This window comes from Protopterus annectens, chromosome 13.part0 (genome assembly GCF_019279795.1).
Source record: "Protopterus annectens isolate FY-2018-M chromosome 13.part0, PAN1.0, whole genome shotgun sequence".
NCBI lineage: Eukaryota > Metazoa > Chordata > Ceratodontiformes > Protopteridae > Protopterus > Protopterus annectens.
The window spans coordinates 948880515-948892799 of record NC_056747.1 but is presented as its reverse complement, the minus strand read 5'-3'; the positions used below and the strand labels follow the sequence as shown (position 1 = coordinate 948892799).

General features: G+C 36.8%; 1 protein-coding gene across 1 annotated transcript in view; it reads left to right on the top strand.

Annotated features, from left to right (window-relative positions):
- The window catches only part of ATP6V0A1 (ATPase H+ transporting V0 subunit a1), a 1075307-nt gene that overhangs the window by 972603 nt on the left and 90419 nt on the right, over positions 1-12285 (top strand). The window contains exon 20 of the mRNA XM_044054711.1: positions 12255-12285. This exon is cut by the window's right edge and continues 87 nt beyond it. Within this exon, the coding sequence (XP_043910646.1) occupies positions 12255-12285 (31 nt within the window). The remainder of the gene's footprint in view (positions 1-12254) is intronic.

The window sequence follows — 12285 nt, the reverse complement described above, 5'->3', positions numbered from 1 at the left end:
ATCACTGTCAGCATGTAAGATACCAGAATGCTTATTGTATGACATCAGATGCTCTAGCCAAACATATTACATTAAACAACAATGAACATTATTTTTTATTTAAGGTGCTAGAAGTTATTTCTCCTAATGTAAGGGGAGGTGATATCAGGACCTATACAGAAAGTAAAGAAATGCAATGGATTATCTCATTAAGGGCTGACAAAGGTTTTGGCCTGAATGAGAGAGCCTCTTTAAGACCAAAACTAAAACAACGTAGAAATGTCAAATGAATTGTTATACACTGATTATATACAGATGTATTAATTTATACATAGTTTTGTGTCTCTTAATACAATTCAGTTAGTCACAATATTCTGATCACTATGTTTGTAATTTGATGCCTAGCCATTATTTATCTTTCAGCAATGCATTTTATGAAGTTTTAATATACTCATTTTTATCTATTGTTTTAAACATCACCTATATCTTTAAAAATGATGGGCAGTACCTTGTTTGCTAATTAACCATGAGTATGAGTCATCATCTGCAGGTATATAAGCATGCAACTAACACTTGGATTTTTGTATGGATCTGATGAAGCTACTTGCGAAAGCGCTTATCCTGTCTTATATTTTTGTATTAAAAGTGGAGATTTTAATAAATTTTTGCATCGTTTGACTTCCTCACTGTCGCTCAGTTCCTGGCTTTATTTATTGATGTTAAACTTTTTTCTGTGAACCTGAGCGTTTACCTGTCCTATTGGATTTACTTTGCTACATTATTATTTTTTTTCACTTCCGTGGGCAGGAGTGAGTTTTTATAGTGATTTTATACTTGATACACTCATGGCGAATATCGAACTGGATTGTAACCCAAGAAGTGATGACTGTGGCATTCCAAGAGGTGAAGACCGTGGTTATGATGCCTTACAGTTAAGGTTTCAACAGCATTTGAAAGGAGCGACTAGTTCTTCCTGGTTTTTCGAGAGTGAGTCAGTCACTGATGATGTAACTGGAGCGACTGTCGATTCAAACTACACACGCTCCTTGAGGGTATTGAGAAAAGCTTTATGAAGTTAAAGAGTCTCCAAACACAGAGGATGCATTTTCAATTCTGTTTAGAAAAGAACATAATTCCACGTGGTTTGCGTGTTTTTACAATGCCAAGTCAGGGCAGAGATTATCCTGATTTGCTGGCACAGTGCAGCGACTGAATACAGAGGTAAGTCGCAAATACTTACAGCTTCTTATAGACTTCTTCCTTCCGGAGGAAGCCAAAATAATAGACAATATTAACATGCAACAACAGACCTTGTTTAATGACTTTCCAATGGCATTTGTACAGTCATCGTTTGATAATCTGTTGGACAGTGTCTCTGCTTTTGAGTGTAAACTGTTGCAACAGAAACGACATAAAGTCACCAGGGATATCAACGATTTTAAGCAAGGCCATGTCTTTATGTGGCCGAGGCATGTCCAAGGACAAAATGAAATGGTACAACGACCAGCTAATCATAATAACAATGATAATAACTTTTTAAATAAGCGATCTGAGTTGGAAAATGTAAGTCATAGAAATGTTACAGTGAATAAAACGCATATAGAAAAGTGTATGAGAAGTGTCATTTCTGGCTCTAAATACAATGATAAAGCCTGTAGCAACAATGACGCTCCTAATTTAAGCATTACTGACATGGGTACTGCTAGTAAAACCAGGAGCGTTGTTACTAGTGATTCACGTGCAATTGACTCCACTATGGACAATCATAATGACACTGTAGATGTCATACATATTGTCCATCCCAGCATGGGTTCTGATACGAACTTATACCCAGAAGTACATATTGTTTAAAATAAACCTACTTTTAAGGACACTAATGGGGAGGTTGTTGTCAGACCTAGAGATGCCAACATGAATAGGTCTTTTACTAATGCTCTGTCTTTTCCCTTACCTGTTCGAATGGAGAAAGGCCCGCCAAGAGGACGCTCACTAAGCAGAGGGAGACAGAAGAGGAAACTCTCAGAAGAGTTTGCAACACAAAAAACTCTCAAAAAAAATATGGACCAACAAGCGTTAGTCTATAATCTATCTGATATTATACTCACCTCTGAGGACATTCAGCTTCTGAGTAAAGGCCTGAACTTTATTCCTAAAAATCAGAGTAGATTAGTTGATACTATTGTTGATTTAAGAATCTTTTGTAGAAATGTCATGCTAAAGCTTCTTTACAATGATACTAACACTAGTGCTACACAGGATAATAAATTTGTTTTTAAGAATTTGAGTGATTTTACACCATTACACCACCCCCTTCTGGAAGCCTATCTTAAATTAACAGAAGATGAATTGTACAATTATTATGGTGGTAGAGACACTAGACAAATATTTAAAACCAGAGATAATCTCTCACATAAAGAAAGGCTTTGTTTGAATAAACTACAGAACGACTCTAGCATCATTATTAGACCTGCCGATAAGGGCGGTAAAATAGTAATTCTAAACATGTCTGACTACACTAACAGCATGACCACTATGCTGCAAGATAATTTCTATGAAACTGTCTCTCTAGAAAGTGTACATATAGTGACCAACCATGTGAAACAATCTCTGCATGATATTTTTAAAAGTAAACTAATAGACAAGAACCTCTATGAATATTTGAATATTCTACATCCAGTCATTCCGACTATAAATGGCTTGCCCAAAATACATAAAGACCCTTATGATCCACCGATAAGACCTATAGTCTCAGGTCATGGTTGGCTAACTGAACACCTCTCTGTATTTATTGAAAAGCATTTGAAACAAGTTTTATCTGATAGTATCACAGTATTAAACGACTCTAGGCAATTTCTTATTGACCTTTATGAATGTATTAAGCATCTTGGTACAACTACTGGCTATTTATTTGTCACCTTAGATGTACAATCTTTGTTCACTGTCATTCCCAATGATTTAGGGCTGACTTATGTAACGGAATATCTAAAAGAACATAGTAATTATTCTATGGTTTTAATAGATTTGATAGTGTATTTTCTGGAGTTGGTCTTAGAGAATAACTTCTTTATGTTCATGACCACTGTTTATAGACAGAAGGAAGGCGTAGCAATGGGCACACCATGTGCCAACAGCTACACAAATGTGTTTCTTGCATACTGGGAAGAACATGTGCTTTTTCGTGTGGAAATGTTCAGGCAACACGTAGTGTTTTATCGACGACCTTTTCATTTTATGGGATGGCACTATTGAACAACTAGAATCCATGCATTTCATGATGAATAACCTTACGACTTTCCTTAAGTTTACCATGCAACATTCCTCACATAGGATAGAGTTCCTAGATTTATTTATTGAGAGATTACCGAACGACATAATCAATACAGGTGTACATCGTAAGGCCTGTTATAGCAATACCTTACTTTCTAGATCCAGTATGCACCCCCCTTATGTTTTTAAAAATATTATAAGAGGACAGGCTATCAGGGCCTCAAGATTAAACTCCACGAATGATGGCTTTGAAACTGAGTTAACTAGCCTGAAAAACAGATTGGTCAATAGGGGTTATACCCAAACTGAAATCAACTCCCATATGGATGATATATATGAACTGCGTTGCACTAGAGCAGCACCTTATTTTGGTCCTAGGGAATTTGATAATCCTTTAGGTAATAACTATAATAACCACAGTATTAGATTTTCAACACAATTTTCTTCTGACTACTGCAAAATCAAGGAAGTTATTAATAGGCATTGGGGTATCTTACATGTTGACAGTAATTTAAAACGGATCGTGAGTGAGACACCCACTTTCCTTTATGGGAATAAACATAATTTAAAAAGGATACTTTGTTACCCTAAAACTATAAACAGTGATAATAAGGGTGGTTGCACGAAGCCATGTGGGCATTGTAATTTTTGCCCTTTTATTGACAGTAACACTCAGTTTTTTCAACCAGACTTACAGAAAGTATTTATGATACAAGCAGATGCAAACTGTATGACATCAGATGTGGTTTATTTGGCTACTTGTCAATCCTGCCCGTCATTCTACGTAGGCAAGACTAATCGCCCCTTAAGAGATAGGATGAGGGAGCATATATATCATATGAAGAGAGGTACATTGCGCAATGCTCTAGACAAACATATTACATTAAACAACAATGAACATTATTTTTTATTTAAGGTGCTAGAAGTTATTTCTCCTAATGTAAGGGGAGGTGATATCAGAACCTATACAGAAAGTAAAGAAATGCAATGGATTATCTCATTAAGGGCTGACAAAGGTTTTGGCCTGAATGAGAGAGCCTCTATAAGACCAAAACTAAAACAACGTAGAAATGTCAAATGAATTGTTATACACTGATTATATACAGATGTATTAATTTATACATAGTTTTGTGTTTCTTAATACAATTCAGTTAATCACAATATTCTGATCAATATGTTTGTAATTTGATGCCTAGCCATTATTTATCTTTCAGCAATGCATTTTATGAAGTTTTAATTACTCATTTTTATCTATCGTTTTAAACATCACCTATATCTTTAAAAATGATGGGCAGTACCTTGTTTGCTAATTAACCATGAGTATGAGTCATCATCTGCAGGTATATAAGCATGCAACTAACACTTGGATTTTTGTATGGATCTGATGAAGCTACTTGCAAAAGCGCTTATCCTGTCTTATATTTTTGTATTAAAAGTGGAGATTTTAATTAATTTTTGCATCGTTTGACTTCCTCACTGTCGCTCAGTTCCTGGCTTTATTTATTGATTTTAAACTTTTTTCTGTGAACCTGAGCATTTACCTGTCCCATTGGACTTTGCTACATTATCTTTCAATATTGTTGTCACTGTAGCAGTTGGCAATATCTTTCAGCTTACCGTGGAAACTTGTATGAGTTGTTAATCAATGCAAACTAGAAATGGTCATCTTTCAACTGAAAGAGATGCTCTCCAGCCTTGTTCCATCACAGCTGTGATATATTATGTGATGGCAGTTCATTTTAGATTTGGATTATGAAACTTTCTGAGTATTTGACAGTTTTGTAGTGTATAGGAGCTAGCAAGTTAGGCTGGTGCACGGCAAGAGCACTAGTTAGACCCAAAATTAGAAAAAAGGCCAGCACCAAGGAAGGTTCAAAAGTAGTATAATAAAACTGAAACTAGACCGGTTTCAGTTTTATTATACTACTTTTGAACCTTCCTTGGTGCTGGCCTTTTTTCTAATTTTGGGTCTATTTGACAGTTTTGCCATTTTATTTGCACTGATACTTTTGGCTAAGGTTACCATACGTCCGGATTTCCCCGGACTTGTCCTCTTTTTTTGGGCTCCTGTCCAGGCGATTTTTGAAAATTCTTCTGCGATTTGTCCGGGTTTTAAAACCAAAATTTTCAAAAAACAGACATCCCTAATTCGGAGTCTTTCCTCCGCTTTGTTTTTTTTTTTTGATTGGCTCATATCGAGCCAATCAAAAAACGGAGCTGTGTTCAATGCAGAACTGCTTGATTTTCCGCATTGAACATAAGAGGGTCCACTGTGCGCGTTTTTGATTGGCTCGTATACTGGTATATGAGCCAATCAAAAAGCGAAGCTCTGTTAAGTGCGGAACTGCTTAATGTTCCGCATTGAACAGAAGAGGGTATGCTGTGCAAGGTTTTGATTATTCTGGCATACGGGCCAATCAAAAATCCCCAAACATGGAGCTAATTGTCTTTAATTCGGAAATGCATTAAAGACAAGGTTTCGTCCTCTTTTACATACAACCAAATATGGTAACCCCACTTTTGGCCAAAACAGAACATCTTGATCTCTCTCACATTACAATTCATAGTGCCCAATTGTGGTTCATGGATTTCCTCCAGTGTGGCTTTTCTTGTTTGTTTAGATTTTATCATTTTGTCAGACTTGAAAACAAGACCTTGAATATGGTTTTGTTTCTGTATGGATAATACACACTCATACCTGGACATACTGTAGATGACTGTTCTTGTCAAAAAGTAAGTTCTAGCCCAACTTTTTTTTTTTTTTTTTTAGTAGCGTTAATTGCATGGTAACATATATGACCTCTCAGTCTTACTGCAAAAAGTCTTTTTGTTATGGAGGATAAGTTGTACTAAGCTGGTCAGCTGCATCAGCAACCTGGAATTGTTCGCCCACTCTGTGTAGTACTGCTGTTAAATCATATTGTAGATTTAGCAACGTCCTTTGCAGCCTAGGTGGTGCTTTGTTTAGCAATTTGAGTATGCCTTGGAAGGAGTTCTGTGCAGAGCTACCAGAAAGATATGTAGAGGATAAAGGAAATGACCAAAGGTTAGATGAGTTGAAGTTTTTCTCATGATGTGCCAGATAGAGTGGGCCATGGTGTGAATGCAGAAAGTCATATACAGAAAATGTGAAGAGGTCACTTTAAACCTTAAGGCTGTGGGAAACTGGAATGGCACAGGCAGCAGATTATAGGATCTGCTACTTCTGAATTTGTGAAACTGAAGCAGAGTGTAGGACCCAGCTATTTCTGAATCTGTGAAGCTGCACTGTTATGGAGAGGGTTGTAGACAGTTCTATGTTTCATTAAGTTTAAAATAACTGAAGCTTCAACTGGATGAAACCCACTTATCAAAGCTTCACAATCTGTTCAGAAAAATTTCAGATAGCAATCCCTCAGCATCCTCGTACCCCATTTTTTGTGTGTAATAACTGTAAAGTTGTAAGGCCTTGGAGAAAAACAAAAAGCCCACATGCACAAAATCATTAGCACGCAAATAGAAACTGCACTGGTACTGATTTATAGTTGAAGTAGAGATGGGAAAATTTAACAGCTAGGAGGTATTATCAGCAAATTTGACCATATTTGACTTTATAGTTGATCAAGAGTGTGCATGTGTGTGTGTGTGGGGTGGGGGTGGGTGGGTGGGGGGGGGGTAATGGTTGTAGACCCATGAGATAGACTGCTGGAACTGTTAGTGGAGAGAGACTCCCAAGAGATAATCTGGAGGGCATGGGATAGTTGAAGAAAAAAGAGAGTATTGAGAGAGAGTTGAAATGTTTAGTTAGATAATTGAATTCTGACACTATACAGATGGTAATGTTCAATGTTCATCTTAAGCCACTAGAATGAGACCTGATCTTCAGTTAGTATCTGATCATAAGAGTCAGTGAACAGATAAATTGTCAAAAAAGGTGTTCACAAGCAGCACATGCATACACACACACACACACACACACACACACACACACACACTTTCACTTCCCAAACATGAAAGCCTCAGTAATTATACACAAGCACTAATTACACACACACACGCGCACACACACACACACACACACACGCACACACACTTACTTTCACTTCCCAAACATGAAAGCCTCAGTAATTATACACAAGCACTAATTAAACAAATCCATCTTTCCTGAAAAAGTGCCCCATTTCAGTCCTAGTTCTAAGAGCTAAAAATAGAAGGTAAACTGTCTGACAGACCAAGCCGGTTCCACCAAAACATTAAACATACAAAAAAAAAATGCTGGTATTCTTAAAGTGGCACAACAGTTTTTCACAGAATATGAAAAATAGTATTAAAATACATAAAACAGTGTGGAAGCTATTCCCAAACAGGGACTTACCTGCCCATCAATGAAAAGTAGAGCTGATTGTCAATACTCTGAGCACAGAAGGAGCGGTCACAAAGGACTGCAAGAAAGTACTGAAGTCTTTGGTCCCCAGATTTCTGATTTTTTTCCTTGGCACTTGTTTTCACCAGCAACTTGGGTGCATGTGTGGAAGAGGCCTTAGGCTTTATAAGACTGGCTGGCTATTATATTCTAGCAGGATATAACCCATGTAGCTGTAGACTACAGCAGCAGTGATTTAATCAAACATTGACACTTATGGTAAGATGGTAAGCATATTTCTACAACTATACTTTCCTCCCTGCTTAGCCAGAGTTTTTACACATTGTCAACTTTTGCCTAACAAAATGCAGAATTAGGTATTAAAATATGGATAATGATTTGAACTCTTGGAAGAGCTTTGCAGAGGTCCGTGATACAGAGACTGCATTACCGAAAATCCGAGCTTATATATAGCAAGTATCAGACTACCATTTCTTGGAATATTCCCTTTTCTCTGAGACATAGCAATCTTTGAGTTGATGTATAAGGTTAGGGTCTTGGCCTCCTACAAAAAAAAAAAAAAAAAAGTATTTTTTTCATTGTCTCTGGAGTCAGCTAAGAGATTCTGGTGTCATCACTAGGGAGCCAAAGTATGGACTGTTGAGTAGTGAGCATTTTGGCTTTACACCACGGTACATTCCAAGGACTTCATTCTGGTCCTTAACTGACATCTTTCTTAAGACCATAGATCATGCTGTCCTTGCTAGTATCATGTTCTTTAGATGTAATCAAACCTTTCATGTGTTAAAGTATCATCTCCTCCGTGCTATAAAAGCTTGAGACGTCTTACAAGTCATGCTCCTTGTTTTTAAACTATTAGTCAAAACACTTTTATTCAGATAGTTCCAGTTGCTCTTTAGTTCCTCTGTTGTCTGTTCTTTGGCCTCCTCTCTTTTCCTTCTTGATAGCTCCGTATTGATAAATCACTCAAATACCTGTCCTTAGGCTATGGGCCTCATATTGCACAAGTGACCTTTTTATTGTCTGTGCAACAGTTTTTTGACTTCATACACTGTCTAGAGTAGGGCTTTTCTAACCATTGCAACTGGTATATAAACAGGAATTGATATGCTTCATAAAAAGAAAAATATACCTCTACCTTGGTGCTTTTACCAGATAGAGAAGGGTTGCCCTGTTTTGGGAGATCCATGTTTTATGTTTTTAGCTCCCTTCAAAATGTATACATTTTCAAGGATCTAAGAATCAAGCTTGGACATTTAATGTTATCCATCTCAGTAACTGACTCATGCTATAAACTTCCCATTCTGCTCTGTCCTGAGGTAAGAATGTCCCTAAGAAAGGAATGCAATTTGCTGAGTTAGACTATAGTCCTGTCTTGTTGACATCTGCCTCATCCAAAATCTTCACCTACATAAAACTCTTGTTTAGCAGAATATACGTGCTTATTTTCCTTGACCTTTAGGTAGAAAGCATTATTTTATCTCCCAAGATACAATAGTTTGTTTGCTGATTAGAAAGATGAAGGGAATGGTCTTTGGTGTCCTTTTCCCACAACTTCCACATGGGACTGCTGTCACCTGTTTGCGTGCTGCCTAACTTTCACCAGCCTTCAGCATGGTAAAACTCTGGTGGGGATAATCCCAAAACTAGTGCTTAAAAATGGAAGCTATTTTTTTCCTGCCTTGGTCTATTCTTCTGGAACCACTTCCCCATAGGTGTCACAAACAGCCTGACTGTTTGTGCTGACTGAGGATTAAGGCTGTGAACTGCTATAAAAGCTGTTTACTATGATCCAGGGTTTGATTTGCTCATTCTCCTTTTGTTTGCTGTGAAACACAAGCAAGTCACTTAAATAAACAGTATTGTAGGGCAGTTAGGTAATTTGGACAGCCTCCTCAGTGGTCTTGTAAACCACATACCTGGTAAGTACACACGAACGTGGCTAGCAGTTTCCTCAGAGGTAAAGAAAGAAAACTGTTGCGGTGTGGAATGTCACACCTCTAGTAGCCAACACACATCTTGCATTCTGGGGCATTTCTGGAAAATTAATTTAAAAAGCATAAGATAAACAAATGTAAATATTTTGTGAACAATAAAAGCCATTACATCTGTACAAATAAATGTTATCAGTAAGAATTATTCTTTACTGTGGTTGATCAAAGTCTGTGTATTGACCGTCTTTTCCTAAGTACTGTAATATAGTATAATGCACACAAACCCCAACTTATACTTTTTGTAAACTCTCACAAATAAATGTTCATATCTTGAAAAGTATACAGCCTAGACGGATATTGTTAGAACATTTTTGTTAACCAAACATACTTTCATATAGCAAGAAATTCATGTTTATTGAGAGATTTACAGAAATATGAAAATGTATGCTTAATTGAATAACTGAAGAAACAAATAATACAGGATATCTCAAGATGCGCAATTTACTATGCAAATATCAGACATTTTCTTCAGCAACATCTAAGGTTTAACAATGTCATGCAACACTTTGTAAGTCATTCTGTTTTCTAGGTATTAAATACATATGTAAATGTTGTGTGTTTTCATAATTACTAGCAAACAGCTAGCAATATTCCACTATAGTGTGATGCAAACCAGCATTGGCAGTGACTTATCCTGTGCCCCACACTGGTGTTTCACACCATGCAACTCAATGACATGTAGGTCTCTCAGGTATGAAAATATGAACATAAATTTGAAATATGAGCAATAAATGGCAAACAATGATGAATTTCTCCACTGCGGGACATCCCAGAGTAACAATCTTAGTGTCATTTGGTTACTAACTTCTATTAGTAACTGGTAAGTCACTTAATTAAAGAAACTGGACCAACAAAAGTTCTGTATGCTTAAAGGCGGTATGGGTGTGAACTGCAAATATACAAAAAAGGTGTTTTAGGCTTGACTGAGTTTACAAGCTGCTTCCTGTAGTCCAGGGCTTGATTACCTGAGGCTCCATTTTAGAAGCTCACTTAACTGGACAGTGCTCTATGGCAAATGAGTAACTGGGCTAGGCTACTGAATGGTTTCCTTGACTGCATGCCTGCCTAGTAACTACCTATGAAATACAGATCTAAAAATCTTTGGATGCAGTGCTGTTGGGTACTTGATTGGGAGAGCTAGATGTGAATGCATAAGGGCATGTAGTTTCATTTGTTAAAATGTAAGGTAAAATGTCTGAACACATTGCTTACTATTGTATTTAGTGCAATTAAAAAATATATATATATAACCTAAACTGTCTGGACACATTGTTTGCTAAGGAAAGAGTCCTCCTGTGAACACAAAGAAGAATATACGATGTCTGTGTTCTACAGCGTTACTGTCCTAAGCATCATGATTATATTGTACATAATCTGCTGAACTGCCTGTAGTGAACTGTTTTTTTGTCTTCCTTGGAATGACAATGACAAATACATAAAATGAAAGTAAATTAAATGCTTTCTGCTTACAGTATTACTTTGGTTAAGTAGAGTCTGTTTTTTTTAAAGGGACTACATAATAAAATACCCTAGAGTTGTGTAAATAACTTGCCAGATGTTTGAAAGAAATGTAAGAAAACAAAATACACGATTGCATTTTCATCCTGTTTACAACTGTAGTTGTAGCTTCAGCTCATCTTTCATGTGTGGCTTTTTAACCAGTTAGATTTGAAGCTGTTGCAAGATATGAAAAGTCCAGAATCCTTTTTGCTGTGTATCATTAGGACAGTCTTCTTGAAGAACCGTCTTTCAACCATCTCATATAGCTCTGTAGTGCGATCATGGTCCCCCTCTTGCTTTGTTGAAAATACATTTTTGTGTGTAATGTAGGCACAGTTTCATTTTCCTGCTATTCTTGTGGAAAAAGAGCAACACGTTTCCACAGCAGATGTATGTAGGACGCAACCAGAAAGACCCAGAGAAAACAAGTCCTGAATATTTTTTTTCAAGTTATTCTTACTTTTTACCACATATCATTTGAGTAAACAGCTTGGTACTCATTCTGCAAAGGGATTGCTTGAAGGATTCAGAGCCCAAAAAAAAAAAAAAACTATATCGCACCTACTGTAACTTCAGATATTTGAGGGCAGTATGTCATCATGGCAAATGTCCACCTAGCTATTCCTGATCTCTGGATCTTTTGAGGTTTGTTTGACTTATGGGTGATATCTTTACTGTTTTATTGTCCTCTGACTGGTATATGGGTGAGAAGTAAGGTAGGGAAGGATGTTATGCCTCTATTTATTACAGACATTCCTTCTACGTCAATCAGCCAATTAGATTTCAACAAAGCATTAGGTAGCACCTGGTGCACAACTGGCCAGAGAGGTATTTCTGGTTGTTGAAGGACAGCTCTGCAGTGAGGTTACCCTAATGATGCATCACTGTAAGGGATCTAGACAATAGTTATGGTAGGTATTGTGTAACTACTCTTATGTTCTGTACCCTTTATGTTTGCTTTCATGGATTAGTTTTCTTTCCCTTTTGGTTTGTTATGTTCATATTTTGTTTTACTTCCACAGTTGAAAAAATACAGTTTGAAAATATTTATGAGAAGCAGATGGCTGTTCTAAGCTTGATATGTAATACTTAGGAACTGACTGTATTTTTTATTTGTGTCATTAAAACTGATATTTAATTTTCCCCTTTAGTTTGACTTTGGCGACACAGTAGTACACCAAG